The sequence below is a fragment of the Quercus lobata genome, chromosome 1 (assembly GCF_001633185.2).
Source record: "Quercus lobata isolate SW786 chromosome 1, ValleyOak3.0 Primary Assembly, whole genome shotgun sequence".
Taxonomy (NCBI): Eukaryota; Viridiplantae; Streptophyta; class Magnoliopsida; order Fagales; family Fagaceae; genus Quercus; species Quercus lobata.
In genome coordinates this window covers 9,020,357-9,046,350 of record NC_044904.1, presented here as the reverse complement: position 1 = coordinate 9,046,350, position 25,994 = coordinate 9,020,357, and the positions used below count along the sequence as shown (strand labels likewise).

General features: G+C 36.4%; 1 protein-coding gene across 3 annotated transcripts; it reads right to left on the bottom strand.

Annotated features, from left to right (window-relative positions):
• Positions 1 to 25,974, bottom strand: LOC115977485 (mediator of RNA polymerase II transcription subunit 13). 3 transcript variants are annotated; one of them, XM_031099369.1, is made up of 24 exons: positions 25,605 to 25,974; positions 25,357 to 25,475; positions 23,457 to 23,530; positions 23,183 to 23,322; positions 22,977 to 23,063; positions 22,150 to 22,237; positions 21,985 to 22,065; positions 20,317 to 20,394; positions 20,114 to 20,193; positions 18,547 to 18,625; positions 18,115 to 18,444; positions 17,702 to 17,761; positions 14,083 to 14,329; positions 11,673 to 11,921; positions 8,687 to 10,036; positions 7,627 to 7,768; positions 7,501 to 7,551; positions 7,280 to 7,427; positions 6,295 to 6,382; positions 6,097 to 6,175; positions 5,038 to 5,333; positions 2,927 to 4,031; positions 2,047 to 2,418; positions 1 to 990 (listed from the first exon to the last, which is right to left on the bottom strand). In XM_031099369.1, exons 2-24 carry the CDS (start codon positions 25,378 to 25,380, stop codon positions 386 to 388), a joined length of 5,853 nt encoding a protein of 1,950 aa, XP_030955229.1. In that variant the 5' UTR covers positions 25,381 to 25,475; positions 25,605 to 25,974; the 3' UTR covers positions 1 to 385. The 3 variants fall into 3 exon arrangements, with proteins under 3 accessions (XP_030955229.1, XP_030955219.1, XP_030955235.1); XM_031099359.1 differs by having other exon boundaries at positions 7,501 to 7,768; XM_031099375.1 differs by lacking the exon at positions 7,501 to 7,551.
• Positions 25,975 to 25,994: the final 20 nt, after the last annotated feature.

Genomic DNA, 25,994 nt, shown 5'->3' with positions numbered 1-25,994 from the left:
TGAGTATCAAAAAGTACCACAAATTAACAAAGTACTAATTGAAATGTACAAATCACATTAACTAGCCGAAATATCAGCTGTCCTAGAACGTTCATATACATTCAAAATCTTCAGTCAAAAGCTACAACCGTTACACCTATCTTTTTTTTTGGGTGAGTAAGACCTAACTATTTCTACCCAGACTGTTAAATTGCTTTCTGAGAATTCAAAACTGTGGATCATTGGACTAAAACTACATATACAGATCACATGTTACAAATATTGTACATTGGAATAGAACACCAGGCCCACTATTAGTAACCTAAACACTAATTCAGGTATTCATCCTCCAATAGAATCCCCACTAATAAACCAGCCAAAGTCATTTTCAAGTTTCTATTGTAGCCTACACTTGTGACTTCTCTGGCTGCCGAGAGCTCTCTTTATCAGCAAAATGAAGAAGCCTTCTGAGTCTTAAAACCATGTCACAGTGGAAAGGTAATGCAGTTCGTCGCTCTAAGTATGCAGGGCTAACAGTCATCCATGATAGCGCATGAAGCTCTGCTGCAACAGACTCAAGAACTAAATGGGTTTCAATTTCAAAATCTTTAGCCTCTGAGCTTAAATTCCTACCTTTGTGGACACCTCGAAAAATTTTGTCTTGCAAAATATTAGTGCCTCCATAATAATCAATAAGACTGACAGAAAGAACAGAAGGCCATTCTTCTTTCAAGTTGCTTCTATAGTCTTTCCTCATGGAAGGTACAGCTTTTGAAACCACAAAACCAGTGGAAAGTGGAATTGCAGAGCCCTTGCTGTGAAGGAGATGGGCCAGGGGAGGTGACTCAGCAGTGAGGCATGTTGGGAGCTGAAGAGGTGATGGAGGGAGAAAGCGCATGCTGGGTGATGGGATCAAAATGTATGAAGCAGATGTAGCACCGAGAGACTTTACAGGGGAAAACCCTTCATGATAGCCTGATGGCCCCATACTACTACCACCTTGAGTACCTCCTGCAAAATGTAACTACATGAATATTACCACAATTTTCTTCAGCATAAAGCCGAGCAAGTTTCCACATAGTTAGTTACCTTAAATTGTACTTTACAACAGTATTCCCAATTATTATTATTATAATTTTACAAAAGAAGAAGAAAAATAGAATGAGAAGAAAACAGGATCAAAAGTTCAAAACTTCGTACCACATGGCTTCAGTGTAACAACTTCCCACACTCCCCCCCCCCCCCCCCCCCTTTTTTTCTCTTTTCTGTTCTTCCTTATTTTCTCTAAGCGGAGGCAGACAGGATTCACACTTTTAACACAAGCAAAGTAAAGCCAGTGTTTCGCATGTGGACTAGACCATGAGTATGTATATAAAAGCTTGCTATGTTCAAATAAACTCTAAAAAGTCATACAACATCTATAATTTGTTTCTCAGTGTATCCCTAAATTTTCTGTACCAAAACCTTCTGAAAGTAGCCTCTTCAAATAAACTCTAAAAAGTCATATAACATCTATAATTTGTTTCTCAGTGTATCCCTAAATTTTCTGTACCAAAACCTTCTGAAAGTAGCCTCTTCATCAATAACAAAAAGGTTGTTAGCAAACCAAATCCATGTCTTTGAACATAAGATTGAACCCCCAAAAAATGACATTATTTTTCTTGAGAGGAGAAAATTTGGTTGTGTAACACCCCCCCACCCCCCCCCCCCCCAAAAAAAAAAAAAAAAACCTTTAAAAAAAAAAGATAAAATATAAACATATATCCCAACAATCAATGCCTGATCCGTCCATTAATCATGTGCACATGCATACAGATTCAGCTTACATTTAAGAATTTACGGCCCCATCAATACTTAGCCAGGGTAGACAAAAACAGTATGCATCACAGGTACAACATTAACCAATAACGTTCTCAGAACAGTAAGCAGAGGAAATTGTAATGCATATGCCCCAGTTCCAAGTTTTTAATGTTTCGCATGACTGATGCATATTACTTTTGATTTAAAGTGATATGGACAAATTCAAGGGAAATGACAAATAAAACTAAAGGAAGTGTGGCCACTTACCAGGGGATGACGAATCTGATTGAAAAACTAAATGTAAAGAATGGTCAATTGAAAGTGAAACAAAACTGATACTCTGCACCCACTGAAGCAAACCTCTAGAGCTGTCAACCACAGTATGGCCACCCATAAGCTGCTTTCTAGCTGCAGGTTGTCCTAAACCACCTTTTATAAATCCAGAAGCTTTGGTGTGAGGGCTATACAAAGGACTAGGTGAGGAAGGTAGGTTTCTCTCTTGAATCAAACTCATTTCCTGTTGCTGTAAGGATGCACCATTACTGCTTGCAAGAATTCCATCACGCACAGATCGTCGCAGTTGAAGAGGCCATTTTTTCACCTCAGAACCCCCAACTGAATTAATGGCTTTCTGCCACTCTTTTTAAAATCAAATGGAAAAAACTAAATAAAATCAATGTCAATGCTAAATGAGAAATGGATATAAAAGGATATGTTACAATTTACTACCATGTTTGAAAATACTTTCAACATATAGGCTAAATCAATTTAATTAGAAGTGGCTGTAAAATCAGTAATAGCAAAGAACAGTATATGCAAAAGAAAACAGCTAAATGATATGTGAGTTCTTCATATCATGACAAAATTGTCTCCTATAAACCAAAATATGGCAACTTCTCCACACCAGACTACATGCCGGTGGTGGGAAGAATCCTGAGGATAAAAAATTAATCATTTTAAATAGACGTATACAATATTGTAGATTCATTCTACAATACACAGCTGTACGCCAGCTACTACTAACTATTTAACTACAAGGCAGAGCATATAAAACATATTAACAATTAATTGGTGGTAACTTTCCCAGCACTTAACAAACAAAATGTGGAGGACTAAAAATATAAGATGACGGAACAAACTCATATACCTAGGTATTCAAGTTCAAAGAAACTTCCAATGCGTGCAATCACAAAATCTCTAGGCTTGGCTACACCAATATCAGGAGAAGAGCAGGCCTGAAGTATCTGACAGCCTTGCTGCAGAACTTGAATGAAAAGGCATTGCAGACCCTTTGTGTCCTGCCTGCTGCTGATTCCACCAAAGGGGAATACATGGCTGTCAAGCAATTCTCCCCTTGAATCTGTCCAGATGCATACTAGCCAACGCCAATCCTCTGTCCATCCATAACAACAATGCAGGCTTGGAGGAGTCTTTTGATGGCTAGATCCAAAGCCATCAGGTTCAGATCCATCAAGTTGAGAGCTTGATCCAGCATCTGCACTTCCTGCTGAACTTGAACCCTGCATAAAGCCTGCAACACTATCATCAGGCTTTGAAGATTCTGATACTATGTTACCAAAAATTGCAGGTGAAACTCCATGCTCCACAGAACCAGGTTCTGCTAGAATAAAAAGAGGTTCAAACATGTAACGAATTTCATCTTGCAGGGAGTAATCTCCAGTTCTAATTGGCTCACAACTTAACCCCCCAGTCCTTGTTGTTTGCCAAGAATTTTCCCAAGCACCAGCCCTAAGGCTAGCATCGATTTCACCCTCTCTTGGAAGGGAATGCCCAGTAATTCGAGGACCTACACAGTCCTTCCACATCCCTGAAATAGGAGAAGACATTTGTGTCATGACTGAGGAAGATCTACTAGATAATGATGATGACTGGACCATATCATTAGAGGATCCTCGCGAAATTCTACGAGCTTTGTTGTAAACAGTGAAGGCTGTCTCTTTAAGAATGACAAGCTCATGAAGTGATGGACTAGTAACTCTAAAAATGGCATCAACTGTCACAATCTGCAGTACTATTTTAGGAATACTAAACCCCGAAAGTACTAGAACATTTGATATTGTTGCTTCATCCACGGCTGCTGAGCAGCTTAAAGCCTTCCCAACCTGACTGTGCGATATCAATCTTTTCTCTCTATCTGATTGGAGAATGACTGATCCAACAGCAACAGAAGATTCAATAACAGTTTGTAGAACTGCAATAGGCTCAGGGAAAGGGCACACCACATATATTACCTGGATACAAAGCACCAGTGAATCAGGTAATCTCATATCTGTTTGTCCATGATAAAATATACTGCAACAGCAAGCACAATGCAAAAAGAAATTTTTTTACTTGTATATAGCTGGTGAGCTATTGCCTGTTGAAAATTATTAAAGTCAGAAACAGCATTCCCACTCCCCCCACCCCTTCTTCCCCCAGCAATCACAAAACCCTTCATCATTGACTGGGAAGCACTACATGCAATTAATTTCAGAATTGAAGCAATTCCAAGAAAATGCTTTTCCATGTTTCTATCAATTGAAAAAAATGCAGTTGGCTCGGTTAAAATAGCCCAAAATGCATCCAAGGTCCTTTCTTGGGAACAGAAAATGACAACAAGGTGATCCTTCTTTCAGAAAGTCATGACGATTTTTTTTTTTTTTTTTTTTATTATTATTATTTTTTTTTTTATATAATGAAAGTCATGACGCTTGAGTCAAGAAATAAGATCTAGATCAAACACAACAACATAAAATATGAACTGAACAACTTTAGCTAAATCAGATAGTGGAACTTCAGCTACTAGACTCAAACTCTTAAGAAATATTAATGAACATATAGATGCTCCAGAATACTGAAAATGAATATAAATTCATAGGTTCCACCTAAATTTTTGAGAAATAAGGCTAAGAGAGTATCCAAGTTCCAATATTAAAATGGTGTATCGTGCATGAATCTAATTAGGATTCACTGTGGTGGAGGAACTGCATCAGGAAAAGGAGGAATTCTACTAGTAAGATATCTAATGAAATCATTGCTGCAATTGAGATCTAATTCAAAGAGAGATATCAAATATTTGGAGTTTCTTTTTGTATTTTATATTGATGATCCGATCCGCATGGCCCATGATTGGGATTTGTTTGAATAATTAGCATAATACATCATCAAAATCAATATGTCAATCCACAATAATCAGGAAAAAGGAAAATAAAAACATTTCAATTTACAACACGATGGCAAATGATACTTGCCACTTACCATACAAGGACCGCTGCTTCCTTCTTTTGGATTTGTGGACAAGCATGGACCAAGTTTCAAGCCTTTTAGAACCTTTGAAAGTGACTTGAGATAGCTCGTCAAGTCCCAACCATTTGAAAGGGAAAGAAAATAATCGCTTATTGAGCCCACAAGAGATGCATTACTGCTTTCTATCTTCATTGATTGAGGACAATCCAGTAGAACAAAACCAGAAGATGACCCTTTTCCAGAATCTATTTCCATTTGGTTTCCCAAACATTGTGGTGAATGACTACCCAGTTTACATGTCTCGTAGACTGTAGAGAACAAAAAATAAAACAAAGCAAGAATGAAGGAACAGTTCATTATTCAAACATTAGGGTGAATGACTGCCTAGTTTACATGTCTCATAGACTGTAGAGAATGGAGAACCAAAAAAAAAAAAAAAAACGCAGTAAGAATGAAGGAACAATTCATTATTCTCCTCTCTTTTGCAGAAAGAAAAAAAAAAGATTAAAACCTCATCGATAAGAAGGGAATGGTAAAAGTATTCTGAATGAAAACATGTAAATTTGAAGCATAAAATTGGCATTTGGTAAAAGTAAAATTTCATGTGATGGAACTCAAAATCCCCAAATGCTTAGCCATTGTAACCGTAACCCAGATTCTAGATAGTGTAGATAGCAGAGGCCTTTTGTCTTGGAGCTGTATATATATTCAATTTCAATAAAATGGTGCAAAAGGGGGTACAACCTAGTATACAGGATATACAAGAGGAACCTTATGTCTAGGAGCTAACCCTATATCCTTTATAACTAATCAAGGAGAATGCTTGATTCCAATAGACCTAGCACTCAAAACAGTGGGTAGAAATATTTGATATCACTAATAATCCAAATCTGGTTTGCTTGTCAAAACTAGGATAAAACACGAAACACTCTTTCAGCAGTAAAACCCAAAAAAAAAGGATAGAATCATATAATCAGCAAGGTTAAACTCTCAATGCATACACATACGCATACACAAGCTAAACAAAAGCCAATTCATTCAGATTTAAAGCATAAAATACCACGCACTCACCAGTTCCTAGTTGTTGGAAAAAATCAGCAGCAGCAGTAGTAAGTGGATCAATGTCAGGACATATAACACTGTAAGTAATCTGCAACAATTAATGAACATCAAAGTTGCAGAATTATTGAAAATGGAAAGCAACTTCTCAAGGCCCAAGGAATATAGCAGAAATGTACGGTATGTAAATAGATTTGATTTTTAGCTTACAGGTTTCTGCAAAGCATATGGTTCAAGAGGAGCCTTCTCCCACACTTGTAGGGAGCTTGCGGACGTCTTAAGCCAATCATCCTGGTACCTATAACAAAAATCATGATTTGCACCATCTCCGTATATGATAACAGTCAAATTTACACTGAGAAGCAGCCTATGATAGTCTACCATCACCATAAAACACATAATGCACAAAGAAAAAGGTCATTATTTGAAGCATCCCAAGAAACCCAAATCCCCCACTAATATCTTGAGCAAAAATAAATTTTTTTTTTTTTATAGGTAATAAAACTTTTATTGAATGAAATGAACATCATGTTCACGATGATGAACACTCTGAACATGAAACAATAACAAAAAGCTCAACATATATATATATATATATAAAGCAAAAAGATGACTACAGCCATTGAATAATATAGTTTTCTAACGATATTTCTACTAACTATGTAGGAATTTAAGGGAAAACTTCAAGGATGAAATGGATTTTATGGATCACTTAAAACATTCAAAATTGCTTCATTGCACAATCTTGCAGTTGCTGTAAAGAACACCAACTCATAAAATATGTTATATTTCGTATGAAATAAGGCAATCATGTCTAAAACAAGATGTCCTGAATTCGTAGTTTCAAGTATGAATATCAAAAGGCATTAGGACTAGATGGATGCCCAACCTCAGAATTTTTTTATTGAAAATTAAATATATTCATACTAAAAAATAATAAGCTAAAAACATTTTATGAAGGACAGTTCTAATACGGAAAAGCAGTCAGTGCATTATTCTAAGAAAAAAAGATGTAATAAGCCTCTAATTTGTTATGAATGAGTCCTGATCACACATCTTCAGACATTAATATTAACTCGGGAATAGATGTATTATGCACGCTCAATGGAAATAAGCTTTCCCATTTAAACAAATTGCTATTGACAAGTAATTTGATCCATCACATATGTAAAATTTATTTAAATAGGTACCATACCCAACAAGTATAGCAGGCAAAGGAAGCACGAAAAGTGTTGGTCTTAGCCGGGTGCATAGTTGCTGCTCTGAATCTGAATTACAGATTTCTTGGTTAGATCTCCTTTGGGATGACTCATCCACCTTAGCTCCATCCATGGCACTAGACACTGTGTCAATGGTCCAACTGTTTGTTACTAAAAAGTCATTAATCTCATCATTTCTATACAAGCATAATTATACCTTTAAGGCCAGATAATCCACCAGCAGAAGACTGGGATGGGCTTATTGGCTCTGCAACAGAATGTGTTACAGTACTCAAAGAATCTCTACATTCACTCATAGAAGAATCAGCAGAAAATCCATCACCTGCACTTCCAGCATCACCTGATTGATTGCGGCCTTTGCACCAATCAGTGACAGATAATGGCCCATCCAAAGTGTTAAAGGCGGATTTTAAGGCAGTCTTTATGTCTGACTGCAACAAACTAATTGCAGACGAAGCATGAACCTGGAAAAAAAAGATATCGGATGGATCATTACTTGACCAACTTCCACGTGTATCACACTGAAACATCTAATTAAGTTCATTTTTTTTTTTTGTCCACAACCACAAAGAAAACTACTAATATATAATTCATTTCAACTGATCAAAAGAAAACCATAAAATTGTACAAACAGCAATAGCATCTTAATCTCAATTCTAAAGTTCCCAAAGTCCAAGCAGAAGGTTGCTTTCTAGAGGAAAAATTATAAGCAAGGAAACAATATATATTATATACCTAAAATATCAGAAAAGTATCCTGCTGTGAATATATTGACCCTGTGCTATTCAATGTATAAGTATTCATCATGCAAAAATAAATTCTAACACAGCACAGCCAAATACCATGTATATTTATTTAGGGACATAAGCATGGAATTAGTGCAAATATTTTAACAGCAAATAACAGATCAGATGGTTAAGTCCCAAACTAGTAATCGAAAATCTTTAATAATATAGGGTATAGTTATCCATTTTCTAGTTGCATTGTAAGCAACAAATTATGTAGCATGACATCAACATATAATCAAGATCAGCTCCAACCAATTTATTCTCACATAAAAAAACTATTTTCCATTAGAAGCTAGAATATGTGGGCTGACAGTGACATATATCTGAGATCAGCAGCAACTTTTTTCTTTATTGGAAACTTTCATAAGCATTTGATGGGTATTGATTCTTGAACCCACGATCTCACCCTCCACCTTGCTCTTATTACAGGGGATGGAGGTGCCATTTGAGCTAGAGCTCATTGGCTGAGATCAACAGCAACATTATCTCAGCAAAAGCAATAAATATTATAGTAAAAACCAACTCCTAGAGAAACACAAGGCATATCTAGTAATGTAAAAAGCATTTCGGTGGACATAAAAAATGAAGGCTTACATTAGTAGAAAGTGGATCCACTAACTCCACACCAGCAATGTCTAGGGAATGACATGAAGCCAGTGTCCCCCCACAACCTGCATGAACCATAAAAGGCCCACAAGAAAACCCCCGCCTCCACTGCTCTTGTAATGCAAGCCAACCATAAGGACCATCACCACAGTCTCCATCTAGGGCCAGATCAACAGAGGAAGTAGCTTGTTGGACAAGTAATGCCATTCCATCAAGAAGCTCCAGAAGCGGTTGCCTTTTCCCAAAAGAAAGGATACCTTCCTCATGGAATGAATTATGAGGCAAGGAAGCGCTAACTTCCATACTTGGAGAATTTGAGGTCTTTGAAACTTTAGGAACTCCAACAGAGCGCCAGACACCAACAGGTGCATTCAGGTGCCCATCCAGCACTCCCCCATCAAAATCACCAGCTATTCTAACTGGTATAGATTCTTTCTTTTTCACCTCATATTTGCCAGATATATCATCTGTCATGGTACCCTGGTCACCAGGCAGGTGATTCAAAACGGTACTTCCAGTTAATCTACTAAAACCAATAGGTGAAAGGCTACTGGAAGCTAATAGTGTGTGCCTAATCCTGCACATGGAGGCCTGGAACATAATGCATTCAACTTCTGTTGCAAGCACTGTCTTCATAGACAAAAGGAAATGTGCCACTTCAAGGGTGCCTTCAGTCACTTTCCTCAGGGAAGATTTAACAGCATTTGTAGAATTGAGATTAGAAAATGTAGAAGGTGCCGCCCCCTCAGATGTAAGAATACTATTATTACCTGAAAATGATCTTTTATCATGTTGCTCTTTCCCTGCATCAACATGAGTGTAATATTTTTTTGAGTCGCTAGGACATGGTTTTGAGTTCATGGCCATGCTAGTCTTCTCATCAGATCCATCATAGCAAGGAGAATAGGGTGGTGTTGCACCATAAATGTAATTGTTAGGACTTGAATTTGAACTCTCAACTTTTCGAGATTTTGGAAAATATGGACTTCTGAAAATCGATGAGGACAACTCACTTGTAGGGGTCTCCACAGCTCCATATTCAGAAGCAAATGTCAACAGTGCTTCAGCTTTTATTATATGATCAAACTCACCTGTAGAAGATGCTGCAGTGTGGTTCACCAGACCTGACGACAGACTGTTATTTGCGACTTCATGATTTTTGCAGAGACTCTCCTCTTGGGCTACTGGAGGAGGTGGATCAAAATTCTCAAAGGATTGAAAATTCCCAGGCAATAGCATCTGATCACAAACATCCATCATCCCAACTGGACTACTACCTACATCTCCGCAATCTGGTGCAGAAAAGATAAGCGCCTGTGATTCTGCAGTTCCTGGGGGCTTCGCAAAACAAAGGATCATCATGAGATTTAATGGAAGTTTAATCATGTTACCAGAAAGCATTTTAGTGGGGGAAGGGGGGAATCTGGGTGAGCAGTTTGCAATCAAAATTTCACTTGAGGGGGCAAAACTACTTCAACAGATAGTTTAACATCATTTAGCATTACTGATATATACACAAACAACTCATCCTCCAACTTAACTAAGGATATATACTTAGAAAAAGTAATAACCAAAAAATTTTATTACCAAAGTAAAAGGCATGCCTCAAACATGCAGCCACTGGCTTCTTGAGGGAAAAAAGTTTTTTTTTTTTTTTTTTTTTTTTTGAGAAACCAGACTAGTAGCCTGAGGGAAAAAAGTTCAAACAAAATATATATATATTTTTTTAATTCCTTAAAATTAATAGAGAGAGAGAGAGAGAGAGAGAGAGAGAGAAAACTTAAATACAATTGAAAATATCAAAGAATTCTGATAAATGAATGATACATTATACCAAAAAGGAAAATTTTGAAGCTTTTTGAGGTGACTAATATTGGGTCAAAAAATTCTCTTTCAGAAAGGTTCATGTCCTTGAACCTTTTCCGTTTTCTTTTTTTGATAAGTAAAAAGATTTTATTGAGGAATAGGAAATATTTTATGCACATATGTTATGTAAACAAAATACTCCGAAAATAAAATCATCAATCATTACATGAAAGAGAGTGTATCAATAAAAATCGATAAGAGAATTCGAATCATTTGTGCCTATGACTCGGGGCCACTTGAATAATGCTCTTAAGAAACCAGATTTCAGCTCTAGAATAGTTCTTTTTTCATTGATAGAGCAATTGTTCCTCTCCCTCCATAAAATCCACATTAAACAAAGAAAGCTGCATTCCACCCAAAACAGCTTAAGTTAATATACCCACTGCACTAACCAAATAAAACTCTATCCCTCTTTTAGGCATTACCACTGCATTACGAACATAGCAAACACGAAATTCAACAATTCAGTAGCAATTGGTCCATTAGTGCAACATATACCCTTCCACAAAATCTTGCGCCATTAGAACCATGAAGAACTTCTTAGCAAGACTTCACATCAAACTTACCCTCAACTTTTGGTCTCCATCTCAATCGATCTTGGGTACAGCTCCATGCGAAAAATTCAAATAAAGGATGCCAAAGAAAAATTTGTCTAACTTTGATGCTCAATCATTTAAAACATGGACAGATCTGCTATTCTATAATGAAGTCCCTCCTCCTACCAATTGTTCCAATTAAGAAAATATTGTTGCATCTTCGCCTACTGCAATTGAGTACAAATCTAGATACAGCTCTTTCAGTGCGTGATCACCACACTGTCATGCCAAAATCTGATTCAAATTTTTTTTTCCCAACTGTTCTATTATGAACACTTGAGAAAGAGAATACCTGAGGACAATTATCCCAAAACTTTATGAAATAAAACCATTGTTCTATTGAACTGATATACAAATCTTTTATCTCAAAGTTCAACACACAAAAATGTTTTTTCAAAAGAAAATATATCAGATCAGGTGCTCCACTATTCTTGTAACAGTAGTCTTATCAACATAGATCAAAGAAGTTATGCAACAAGAAACTGCAATTCTTGTAAAGTATAAGAAAATACCTCCCCGAAAGGCAAAGTGTCATTTTCGAAGAAGTCGCCAAAATCTCCAAACTCAGAAAGCAGAGCTTGGATATCCATGGGCATACCTCTGTCATCATCATCCCAATCCCATTGAGATACAATCTGCTCATTTGCAACTCCTGTTATGGCAGAATTGTTGACGTCCATGGAACTAAAATCAGACTTGCTTGCATCTTGCACAAGAGCATTTGTAGCTGCACCCATCCCAGTTCGAGGACGCTTCGAACCCTGCATTGACATTAAAGTTCACTTGGTTCATGGAGATCACAAATTCAATTCAGAGAACAAGAATGAAATTAGGAACCCATTACTTAATTGTAGCATGAAGATATCAAGTGAAATCACATTCAACATCCACCGAAAGAATTCCTGATATATCCTCACTTAACTAGCACTTGATCACCCCCCACTATGTACTATGATCATGAATATTGAGAAAGATTAATTGACTTTCTATTTAAACAGGAATGCAGACAGATGAATAACAGGGTCATTTATACTCAAGGGTACATCCATACCACATATGTCCAACTTAGAAAGAAAGTTCAACACTCCCCCCAAAACCATATTATTATTTAAAATGGACTTCAAAACATTAAGGGCAAGTGCCACAAACAATAAGAACAAAGTACTAAATAGAAGAACAAACATAGAATTGCTTAATTTCAGTTAGCCAACACACAAAAGCCAATTATGCATTAGGAGCTCACAATTTGAATAAATAACAAAACTGAGCATCCACAAGAAGTTCCACACCTTAGTCCTTTGAAGACATTCCTAACACACTAGGGGGAAGACGGCCAATTTGAAAAAGACATGATACATCATAAATAATACTATAATTTCAATCAAATGTAACACTGATATTGTCTTAAAGAAACCACCCTACATTTTTTTAATAAGTAATAATGTTTTATTCAAAAAAATATTAAGGAATACAAAAAACGCAGTGCACAAAGGCAGTGTGCTAAGGACCCATCAAAAAGATAAAAACTATGATGCATAGAAAGTACAACCATCAAATAAATCAGACAAAGTAAAAACTTCCAAAGCAGTTGTCCACTCAACACAAAATCTGGAGGAGAGAAACCTTCAATTCCTTATTCGATCTCTCATTCCCTTTAAAGGTCTGAGCATTCCTAAACAAAGTCACTAATGTCACCAATTAATTTAAAATTCCACCCTTCCCTTATTTACAGCATGGAAGTTTTAAGGTTGCACCTTCCAAAAGAAAGCCTAGTACTAGCTACATGGAGACAAAACTTATTATAAAACTGAAGATATAACCTAAACATTAACTCTTTTTTTTTTTTGATAAGTAGTAAAAATATATTAAAAAGAAGAGGGGTGTCACCTGAGTATACAGGAAATATACATCAAGGACAAAAACATACCAAGTGCATAAAGTACAAAAGTCCAAGAAACCATGGATTGAAGAAAAAGAACGAAAGCCTAACACTGTAACCTAATCCAGAAGAGTCTTAAGGAAGAAGAGTTTAACTGCATCGAGTATGACAAAGAAAACTCCTTTTTTAAATTGCATCTGCCACTACCAGCCATCCATCAATACTAAAACTAACCCAGATAGGAGGCATTTTTAACCACCATTCCTAATCATTGGAATAGATCTTAACCAAAATTGAGTTTTGTCCCAACACCCAACTACAGCAGGATGACCACCCCTCCGAATTAATGAAACTCTAAAAGAGAAATATTGTTATTACAGGTTCCAACAGTCAAGGATCATTTTTAATCATTGTAAGTTGGGCGCACCAGCTGAGTCTTGAAACCATGGCTCAACTCTCCATATCCTATTCTGCTACAGGTAAAAGGTGCTTTTTTTTTTTCTTTTTTTCTTTTTTTAGCAAGAGCTTAATGGTCAAGGATCAAATTTTGTTCTTAAATGGAACTAAATAATTATAAAAAAGCTGTGAAAAATTACATAATAGACAATACATCCACCATCACTGACTAGATATGAATGTACCTATGATATGTAGAAAATTGGCTTGTCAGACACCAATTAACACTAGTTTGGGAAATTACAGAAGACCTAAACCTTTACTTCAACAATGTAAAGAACTACATTGAACCTTTCCGCAAGAGAGATTATAACAACTATACACTTCTTCATTCTACTATATATTGGTTTTATATACACATTCAATAAATCTCATATACATCTAACCATAAGGACCACAAAATGTATTCACAAACATGCATACACGTAGCCATGCCCTTATTCTATAGACTGCAAAATTGCCATGTTTGAGAACCTATGTCCATCTGCAATTGTTTTTTTTTTTTTTTTGACGCACAAGTCCGTGGCCATGGAACATTGGTGAATTCAAAGATATTAAAAACTATTTATTTTTAGGTAATGAAGTACCATTTTTGTGCAATCATTCTCCGACTGATCATTAGAAGATAAACCAGACTGTCTACATGTTAAAGAATCAGCATCTGCCTCAAGTTCTCTGGCTCCTGCGGACATCTTGTGATCACTCTCACTGGAGCTGCTGCTTATGCTGCCAATACTGCTGGTGTTACTATTGCTACTACTATTATAACCATGCCTGGTGTGTATTCCATTGATTTCAGCCGTTGATCCTTCCATGAAATCCATATTGCTAGCACTGCAAAAACCAGAACAATATTCAGAGAAAAAAGAGTGCAAATTCAGGTACCAATTAACAGTATTGGGATGGACACTTTGTGAGGACAGCTGCATGGGGGAAAAAGTTATGTGAATCTTATTAGAAGAGGTATCTTTTTGGTGGATTGGTGCGACAAGCACTGAAGTAGTGGTAAAAGGGTTAACACTTGTTTGTGCATTGCGATGTTGCAAAGGAGTGGTCCCTTGTTTTCCTATGTTCAAATCATTGAGTGATGCCAAAGACAATTTTGGAGTTGCTTTTTGGATGGAGGAATTGGTTTGGATTTTTGAATGTGGTTCCCTTATGTCTAATGCAGATAATTTGGAGAGACAGGAATAATCACACTTTCAAAGGGGTGGAGGCGTCAATTATTGAACTTCATTCATGAGAACTTTGTTTGAGCGGTCTCGTATCATGGGAGGTAGTGAGACACAGTCATTTGTAGACTTTATTGTCTCTTTCATTTAGATTATGATTCTTTATTTGTACAATTCGTTAGGAGGTTTTTGTGTATAGTCCATGATTTGGATAAACTTATATCTAACTCTCAGAATTCTTTTGTTGTGGGGAGACAAATTCTTGATTCCATTCTCATTGCTAATGAATGTTTGGATAGTAGAATGAGTGGTATTCCAGGTGTGATTGTCAAGTTGGATATTGAGAAGGCCTATGATCATGTGAATTGGGATGCCTTGTTTTTTCTCATGGAGAGGATGGGTTTTGGAGAGAAGTGGGGGAGGTGGATGAAGTTTTGTGTTTCTACCATCCGATTTTCAGTTCTTGTTAATGGCTCTCCAGTGGGTTTTTTTGGTAGTACTCGGGGCCTTTGCCAAGGGAAATCTTTGTCTCCGCTTCTTTTCCTGTTGGTGATGGAAGTTTTGAGTAGGCTATTGAAAAGAACAGAAGAGGGAGGCTTTATTAGAGGTTTTCAAGCGAATTCCCGTTCACAAGGAGGTTTGCATATTTCTCATCTTCTTTTTGTTGATGACACTATCCTTTTTTGTGATGCAACTAGGGAATAACTTTTATATATTCGAATAGTGATGATTTTCTTTGAGGCTATCACTGGCTTGAAAGTTAATATTGGTAAGAGTGAGATTGTTCCAGTGGGGGTGGTAGTGAGTTTAGATACTCTGGCTGGTGTCTTAGGTTGCAATGTTGGTAGGCTGCCCATGATTTACTTGGGTATGCCTCTTGGAGCTCATTTTAAGGATCCATCAATTTGAAATCCTATTATAGAAAATATGGAGAAGAAGCTTTATGGTTGGAAACGTTTATATTTGTCGAAAGGGGTAGATTAACTTTATTGAAAAGTACCCTTTCAAGCCTTCCTACCTATTTCTTATCCCTGTTTACTATCCCTTCAGCTATGGCAGATAGATTAGAAAGGATCCAGAGAAATTTCCTGAGGGGTAGTTATGAGAAAGCTTTCAAATATCCACTTGTTGCTTGGAATAAAGTGTGTTGGCCAATTGAAACGGGAGGTTTGGGGATAAGGAGGTTTGGGTTATTTAATCAAGCCCTGCTTGGAAAATGGTTGTGGCGTTTTGGAAGTAAAACCAATCATTTATGGCGTCAGGTTATAGCTACCAAGTATGGAGAGTCTAGTGGAGGTTGGTGCACTAGAGTTAGTAGAGGTGCTTAGGGATGTGGAATGTGGAAGAATATATATATTTTTTTGATAAGTTGTGGAATGTGGAAGAATATTAAAGGTGCTGAGCGTTTCTTTGGTCATGTGTTTTACGTAGCAGAAGAGGGTCTTCATATTTGATTCTGGTAATGATCTTTGGTGTGGGCACATTTTCTTAAAGGATCTTTACCCTAATCTTTTCTCTCATGCTATAGGTAAAGAAGCTTGGATTTCTGAGTTGATTAGTATTTCACCAAATGGTGGTAGTAGGAGTTGGAATATTCAATTCCACAGGGCTCCTGATGATTGGGAGGAGGAGAGAGTGTTTGCTTTTTACGAGCTTATTTATTCCAAAATGCCTAGGGGTGAGGGGACTAATAGTTTCTTTTGGAAGTTAACCCCAAATGGTGTTTTTGATGTGCGCTCTTTCTATAATTCATTATCTGCTACTCCTACCTTTCCTTTCCTGTGGAAATGTATTTGGGGTAGTAAGGTACCTAAAAGAGTGTCTTTCTTTTTTAAAACTGCAACTCGAGATAGTATTCTTACTATTGACAACCTTGTAAAAAGGAACTTGTCTTTGGTTAATTGGTGTTGCTTATGCAATTGCGATGGAGAAACAATAGATCATCTTTTACTTCATTGCAAGTTCACCCATGCCTTATGGAGTGAAGTGTTTTTGATGTTTGGTTTGCAGTGAGTGATGCCAAGGAGGGCTGTTTCTCTTCTTTTTGCATGGGAGAATTATTTGGGGTTACACTCTTCTTCGGTCTAAATATGGTTCCAGCCTATTTGATGTGACTAATTTGGAGGGAACAGAATACCCGCACTTTTGAGGACATAGAGAAATCTGCGGATTTTTTGAAGTCTTTGTTAGTTGAGACATTGTTTGGGTGGTCTTGTACTTGGGATTTTACACAATGTATTTCCATTTTTGATTTCGTGCATTCTATCTCTGTTTGATTTGTTTGTATTTGTTTCTAGTACATTTTGTTCATCATCGTGAACATGACGTACTTTTTTTAATGAAGATATCTATTACCTATCCAAAAAAAAAAAAAAGTGTACAAAAATTTCTCCTATTTTTCAATAAAATTATTGTTTATTAAAAATAATCAAAATATCATTATATACAAGTAAAAATAAAAGTAAAATTAAGTTTGTAACCAAAATTAAAAAACATGAAGGATTAAAAATTTAAGCATCAAATTGCACATGTATTAAAGAAGATTACAATGAAAAACAGATTCAACATATAAGAGAAAACTAATTAATAAGTACAGGAATTAGTAAAATCCAATGAGCTCTAGCTCAAATGGCACTTCCTCCTTCTATAAGAATGGGTGGAGGGTAGCCAAGAGCCTTGTAGATCAGTGGCATTGCTTGGTCTTCTTTATGAGGAGAACTAAGGTTCAAATCCTCCTTCCCCACTTGTTGTAACAAATGAATTATCCAAAAGAAAAGGATGGGTGTAAGGTCATGGGATCCACTGGGTGCATTACTTTCCCACAAAAAAAAAAAAAAAAAGAACTAGTACGTACATACATTAATTAGATCTAGGGCACAAGTTCAAATGCTTATTTGAGATACAGAGTATCATGAATTTATGTGTCTTTATCTTTTTTAGGACTAAAAGTAGCTGAAAAAAAACTTAGTCAGGAGTATAAACGTTTCATTATTAGTCTATTAGAACATAAACAACTCATAAAAACAGTACTAACCAGTGCATAAAGAAAGATGATCCAGGTAATGAAGGCCCTATCCAATTTTGTAGCCAAAATCTGCAAATAAACATAATCAGTTTTAAGTAACATATAACAACATTTAAGGATCTAAACACATAGAGGAAAATTAAACCTGTGTACGCACACGCACACGCACACCCCAAAGAAAAAAAAAATGTGGAGAGAGGAAGGGAATTTTCCATTGAGGGTATCACTTAAGTAGATAGCAGAAACAATGTCAGTGTTATATCTTAAGACAGAATTCTCAACAAATATGTGTGGCTCCATCACAAAACTAGACAGAGTGGAACCACCTTACTGGCCAGATTCATTCACCCCCCACGCCCCTCTCCTCTTCCCCCAAAAAAAATGTTGAAACATAAACAAAATCTGTAGAACATTTAAAGAACCTTTTCAGAGAAGATCGGGCAAATGATGTATGCAAGACTGGGACAAGCACTGCCTCAGCTGGATATATGAATGTCTTCTCATATACTGGTAATTGATCCGGTGATCCCTTCTGATCACCTCTTCCAACAGCAGGAGATTCAGCAACATGATTCTTGGGCAAATTTCTCGTGGAAACGGTGTTTGATTGCAACGCATTGTCACTTCCAGATCTAGGGCAGCCAAGAGTAACTTCAACATAACAATTTTGGCCCCTCATCTGGCAACCAGAACCTTGAGAAACATGATGTGGTAGACCTATAAATCCATTTGAAGTCTTAAACCTGCCAGAACTGTTTTGAAAAGAAGAAAATATCAATCAAGAGAAATTTATTTAACATCAGAAGACACATTATGTTTATAAAAATGAATAAATAAATTTAAAAAAAAAAAACCTGAAAAACACTTGTTTGACAAGATCACTTGGACAACATCCAGTAAGCCTACCACGAATTCCATGAGGAGAAACAATCACTGCCATTTCATAAATATAATACAAAATCAGTCGAGATGGCAAGGAAGCAAAGATTACATAACAACAGTTTAAAATCAAGGCAACACAATGTGTACAGCCAGTACTTACAAAGAAAATTGGGAAAAAAAATAGAGAGAAAAAAGGGGAGGTCAGAAGTCAACTTCATTATCTCCTGTAGTAATGGGATGCTATGGTAAAAATTCCTCCTACAAATGCATTTGAATGATTGAATCACACCAGATGAAGACTATGTATAGAAGGGACACAGAGATATCAAAACCGTCAACACTAATTTCTTCTTTCCCAATTGATGTATTTTTTGGATAAAATAAGCACATGAGTCAGGAATGACAAGATATCAAAATCAGAATGACCTGCTAAAGCACAGCTTAATTTGTGCAAGTCCAACACTGAACTTCAAATAATATCAGCAACATCATGATCCCAACTACTTGGGTTGACTACAAAATTCCTATTCACCATCCTTACAGCCATACCTACTAGAAAATAACAAAACATCACTTGCTGATTTAAATCAGGAACCAACATTTTATCTTTTGCTTTCCCCTTGCCCATATAGCAACTTCAGTCCATGCAATATTGCTCATTACCAGCAAGCATGAGTTACATGTGGCCAAGCGTCCCCAACAAACTTCTGCTTGAAATGTTCTCATCCTCAATTGGTGATACTTTAAACAGTTACAAATAATTTCTGATTCTATCCTTTATTGTTAACATTCCATGAATATCTACATACTCTACCACAACTCATGATAGGTCTCATTAAAAATGGTCGTACCCAATGCACAAAGCTCCCACTTTTGCAGGGCCTAGGAGAGGTCATGTTAAGCAGCCTTACCCAAACTTTTGTTTGGAAAGGCTAATTCCCAGACTTGAACCCGCAACCTTATGCTTTTGGTGGAAGGCACTTGCCATCACACCAAGGCACATGGCTATATCATAAACTTCCTTCAAATAATTAATATAAAGCAATCAAGCAATACCGTCAAAGCACTTCTCAACTTCCATTGTACACCCTAATTCAACGGAGAAGAGTTTTCATTGACATGTTGATGATCCATCAAAGATGAAAAAACTTCTGCAGACAATGTCTCAAAATGGATTATCAAACAAAACACTTTCAGATATCCGCTGACCATAATTTTATTTAAACACCTTGCCACTTTAGTATCCTTTTTCTTTTATACCAAGTAAAATCTACCAAAAGGTGGAAGAAAGTGGCACAACCCGAGAAGGCTAGAACATGGAAAGTTCCTGCTACTTTAGTATCATTATATTGTTTGGTGAGCAGCAAGAATCATTCATTATGATGACGTTAAAAGTTAAAACACAAGCATGCATGTTTGTCTGGCCATCCAGAAAAGACATGATAAGCAGACCAACAGGTGGCCAAGAATAATTTCTAGCAGACACTGCCTCTAAATTCAAATAAGTAAACATAGGCCCAGCATAGAAATTACATCAACCTGGAAGTCTGTAACCGGAATTATTGGACGAACGGTTTAATACTCTTTCAACTTCACCACTTGACAGTGCCCTGATATGCCTAGAAACAGATAGGAAAAAGAATACCAATTCAACATGAATGGAAATAAAAACTGTCAGCCCAACAGAAGAAGCACTACGATACTAGGAGCAATAAACAAAATGAGGTGTGAACTTAACATACTTTGCTGATACTAGAACATGTACAAAGACTGCCTCTTCTGTGGCAGCAAAGATGAACTCAACCGTAGGTTGCCCTTTCCTGCAGATACACTAATCACATATCAACAACAACAACAACAACAACCAAGCCTTAATCCTAAAATTTTGCAGTTGGCTATGGATCCTCACAGACTAATCACACATCAGCCAAAAAAGAAGAAGTCCAACCTGATACTACCAAAATGACATAATACGGCAACAAATACAGAGCACAAGCAAAGCTAATCCTCACACATGCACGTGAACACAAGAAGGAAAAAGAAAGAAAGAATGAATTTCCGACACTACAACTCAGTTCTGCTTAGGTATTATTTTCATAAACAAAGAGTAGCATATAAAAACATTTCTGTATGTGTGTATGCATGCATCTAGGTTCGAGGCAAAGCCCAATTGAACAGCAACTCAAGGCAATCAATGGATTTTAACACTTTAAGATCCCTAGCACAAACTGGTCACGCTTGTGCAATTCCCTCCTAATACCAGGCTAGCAAGTTCAGTGCCTCATCAGTGCTCAAAGTAACCAAATAAATTTTCATAGATACAAAAACCACAGATACTATGATTTAATATTTTGCACGAATAAAACCAACTTATATAGCTTAGCCAAATTAATGCTCCAATGTGAGAAGGAATGCTACCAGCAACAAATGAAAAACAAATCAGACCAAAAAATGCATTTGCAATAGATTAAGACAAATATTATGAAATTTCCGGATTTCAAGACAACAAAATTTTAATATTTAGACATTTTCAAGCAGAAATTTGCTATGGCCAGCTTCCAAGGATAACCCCTATTTGTCTTGTGATTAAAAGCTTAAAGTATCAAGAGGTCTAAAGCACCATATGGCTTTTTTTTTTTTTTTTTTTTTTTTAAAAAAGAAAAGAAATTTTTAAAAAAAAAAAAAGAAAAAAGAAAAAGAATTATAGGTCATCAGTCTACTTGAGACTATACTAATACATTTGTATTAATTTTTTTTTTTTTACTCACTTCTGAAAATGGGGCTTTGAGGTCCACTTATAAATACCCATTTGATAATTTTATCTGAAAAAGACACGAAAATGTTGTAGATGTTGGCATGAACCCTTCTTACCTACATTCATAAATCACTAGGTAGGTTCACAATCTCCTTTCACTCATCACCATTACTTACTGGGGTTACAGTTGCATCTAGATAGAATCATGGAAATTAGTAAATCTCCAAGATGTCACTGAATAACCAGGCTTTTGCCCTTATTCATTAAAGTAAGACTAATATAAGCTATTGAAGGAATGTGACAAATTTTGTTATTTCTCAAAGAAAATTCCAAGGAATATATTATCACCATATTTGAAAACTGAAACCCAAAAAATAAAAAAAAACACCAACTGCATTGTAGCAAATGTAGGGAGAAACCAAGTCACGTAGCAGACCAAAAGTAGTTGGAATGAGTTCATTTGAGTAGCAACATCAACACTTAAAATCATATAAAATAGTGATATCGTTTCTATTATATACTTTATAGCGACCAACATCATTGCCAGCAATATTACAACTAGTATTATTTCTCCTTTTTTTATAACTAAATCCTCTCTACTACTATTACTAGCACTGCCACTACCACTATTAATTGACTAATGATTGTGACATACCTCAAAATTTCCTCGCTTTGAGATGGACAATACTTCGAAAATACATCTCCAAATCTCATGTAGGAAAGTCCAATCAGTGATCTGCCAATTCCAATAAGATAAATGTCAAGTTATGAACATGACAAGCTTCATTGCTTGTAGTTTGGAAAATGGATAATTAGTGACCTTTCTATACGATTCCTTAAAGCCTGTGAAAGGGCAGCAGCAACCTCTTCGGAATCCCCAGGAGCCAACCAAATTCCAGATGCAACAACTTCAAATCAAATATTATTAGTATAATCATATGGCACAAAAAGGTAATGCTATATGAAAATAGTACAAAGAAAGTTAGAAATATAAATAACAATATAATAAAACCAAAATAAACATTCATAATTTAGACTTTAAAACACACAGACACCAAGCCTTTGTGCCAAATTTTGTGGTCAGTTAGGGATCCTCAACAAGCTAATTAGGGTCAGACACATGTATTTTTTTCTATCATTCTATTGTATTTGAAGTCATACTCTCTGTTACTTCCTTGATTGAATTTTTTATCTTCCCCTCCTTATAAGTGCTAGGTGGAGGGTGAGGTCATGGGCTCATTACCCATTGGGTGCATCCGTAACTTACTAATCAAAAAACAAATGTTATATTTGCTCTTCCTCTACTTAAATCAACTTATTATTTCTCAGCAATGCATTCATCGCTCTCATCTAAACATTATCAAAAGACTCTCCCTTAACTTTTCATCAATAGGGCCACCCCTATCTTTAAATGAATTTCCTTAATTCGAATTCCATCTTTCATTGTATTTCTACTTATCATTCAAAACATTCTCATTTCAACTACACTTAATTTCATGCATATGTTGCTTCTTAACAACCCAACATTTAATACCATGGAGCATAGCTAGTCTTGTAATAAAAAATTAACAACAAATAACATTAATTGAAATAAAAATGTTTTTAAAAAGAGTAAAGCAAAAGGAAAAACTCAAGAGCACATGATACCTCTTAATCTGGAGACTGCACCTTGAGTGTTTTCAACAACAGATGAATGATGCCCAGGAAGAAAAAGCCATAGCTTGATTTTCTCATCTGTGCATGTTGTATCATGTATAAGTATGCAGCGGTTAGATGACCAAAGTTGGTAAGCTACAGTATAAATACTACATGACAACAGGATAGTGAAAAATAACTATTGTGGCGTATACTACCAGGATTGTGCAAACCCTGAGATGGATCCCAGGGCCCCACAAAGGAATTGGTCCAGGTGCTGAGAAATCCTTCCTTTTGTAACTGCAGATGCGATGAAAGCACCAACAATGTAGCGGTATCTTTTTGCTCTACTTTCACACTGTTCATTTTCAAAAAAAAATAATAATAATCTTGATATCACACTGCTTATACTACGTAAATAACTTTCTGATTATCTAGATCAACTTGGAGTAAAATAAAACTTTAAAATAAAAAATAAAAAAAATTCCCAACCCTTTATCAGGTAGAGGGTTCAAATCTGCTTCATGAGGAAGAAACTGGAACCATGATATTTGATTAAGATTTCCCTACAGATATGGTCAATAAAGTGAAAATGATTAAACCATATATATCTCTTATAAATGATGAGGAATAGCTAGTTCAGAAGAAGTAACAATAATCAATATGGAAGAAGACAACACATATAGGATATACAAAGGCCAGATGGACAGTGAGAACCAAGCCATAACAAAAATTTTAAGTTACCAAATTTTTTATTAACACAATAAACTCATTGATAAGAGAGCCAAATTACAAACTCAGCACCAACCTTAAACAGGACTTTAACTTTAAACAATTATATTATCAGATTTGTGTAATCAAACATAACAGAAATCTGATAGAACAAAATGATTTGATCTAATCGATCTTTTAAATACAGTCCAAAAAGAGCTTCTTCTTCTTTTTTTAACTCACATTATCTATATAATTTCATACTGTCTGTTAGCTTTAGTGATTCACGTGGTGCTTTGACAATAGATTCCTCACAACTAGTCATCGAATTGATGAAATAATCACAAGTACACAAAAGAACACGAGTCAGATTCCACTTTACAATTTACATCTTTCATGAAGGCTTGGTGGTTATGTCAGCCAGTATGTGATGTATGGTAAAGGCATAGTAGTAGGTGGTGGATTTGAAATTGACTGCGTTGTTGGAGGTCCCACAGGTGAAATGATGGCCATGGCAAGTTGGCAACAATAGTTCTGGCATAACAGCTGAGTACAGGAAATACCAGCAGGAGTTGAAGGCAGAGCAAGGGAGAAGTAAACTAGCATAGCCTACTACTCTGCGACTTCCATTGCCAGGGGCAGCAGCAACTTGTGGGTTCTTGTTCTTGCAGGGAAGGCATCATAGATGCAATGTGGTAAGAACTGAAAATACAGACCAAAAATTCTAGTGACTGTGTTGGGTTCCAACAAAATGTTTTAGGTGTACAGTCCAGTATGCATCTCCATTGTTTATCCTCCTATTTTCAGAATACCCTATAATTTCTAACTTTTTCTCCTTTTTGGACAAGTAACGAATATATTAAGCACCAAAGGGAGCACAACCCATATAGTACGGAAGTATGAATAAAATTACAAAAAAAAAACACCTATAGGTTATTCAGATTAAGCATGAATTGAATTTTATTATGATTCAGAAAATATCTTAATTGCCAATGCACTCTCTAGCCCAAATGACAACTCCAGTTGGAGGGTGAGATCATGGGGTTTAGAATATCCCAATCGCCAATGAGCTCTGGTTCAAATGGCACCACCAGGTAGAGGGTGAGATCGTGGGGTTCAAACTATCCCAATCGCCAATGACCTCTCTAGCCAAATGGCACAACCAGGTGGAGGGTGTGATCGTGGGGGGTTCAGAGTATCCCCATTGCCAATGAGCTCCCTCATATGGCACCACCAGGTGGAGGGTGAGATCGTGGGGTTCAAACTATCCCCAATTGCCAGTGAGCTCTTTAGCTCAAATGGCACAACCAGGTGGAGGGTGCAATCATGGGGTTCAGAGTATCCACATTGCCAATGAGCTCTCTAGCTCAAATGGCACCACCAGACTCACTCAACGCGTGTGAAATTACCAAGAAAAACAAAAAATCAGAATTTCACAATCAACAACCCATCCACACTCACAATTTCATTGCACCAACCTAAGCTTAAAAGTCTTTCAATAAGCAAATATTGCAGAAAACAACCATGCCACTAACGTAACCTAATAAGAGGCACCAATATGTGTGTGTGGTAACTAAGTCCAATTCATGAACCAAAATAAAGCATGCAGAGCAAATATTTAAGAACAAAAAAAAAAAAAGTTAATATGTTATAATCCAATTTCAAATTCAAAAACACATACAATTTTGAAAACATTGGTCCACATGACTTCAATTTGCAGTGAAGCTCCCTCACTGAAAAAAAAAGCTTCTCAGCACTGCAACAACTACGCTAGGGCACGCATGGTATTTTTTTCCCAGCCTGCAAACACAACGCTCGTACAAACCACGAAGATTCTCAGTTGTTTCTCTTTCAGTAAACGAAAATTTCAAAAAAAAAAAACAAGTATAAGCTAATTTTGAATTTGAAAGTTGAAACCCTAAAACTAACCGTTTGTCCCGCGGAGCAGTTGTACGGACAAAATCGAAGAAGTCGGAAACGAGTTCGAGAATTCGCTCTCCTTGTTAGTCGATTCCGAAGGTTTTTGTTTTTATTTTTTTTCTCGCGAAACAAACAGGTAGAGGGAGAGAGAGAGAGAGAGATTGGGTTGAGAAAGTAGAATTGGTTTTGAGTGTAGTTGGGGAGAGTAAAAACAGTTCAACAGTTTTTATTGAATCTAAGGGTCGAGATTGAAAGAATCAATAAATAGTAGTAATCAAAGAATGAAAGAGGTCGGGTTCATAGATTTGATTCCTTTTTATCTCATTTTCCCCATTTCCCAGTTATGTCGGGGGAGCCTCTGCTAGTTCGTGTCAACGGATCTCGTCCCGATCCGACACA

Coding starts and splice junctions, on each gene's coding strand:
- LOC115977485 (XM_031099359.1), bottom strand. CDS start 25,380: ATGTGGACCAATGTTTTCAAAATT. Junction 20,395..21,984: donor CAAAGCGAGGAAATTTTGAG/GTATGTCACAAT, acceptor GTGTATCTGCAG/GAAAGGGCAACCTACGGTTG. Junction 7,769..8,686: donor TGGATCCACTTTCTACTAAT/GTAAGCCTTCAT, acceptor TTTTTTTTCCAG/GTTCATGCTTCGTCTGCAAT.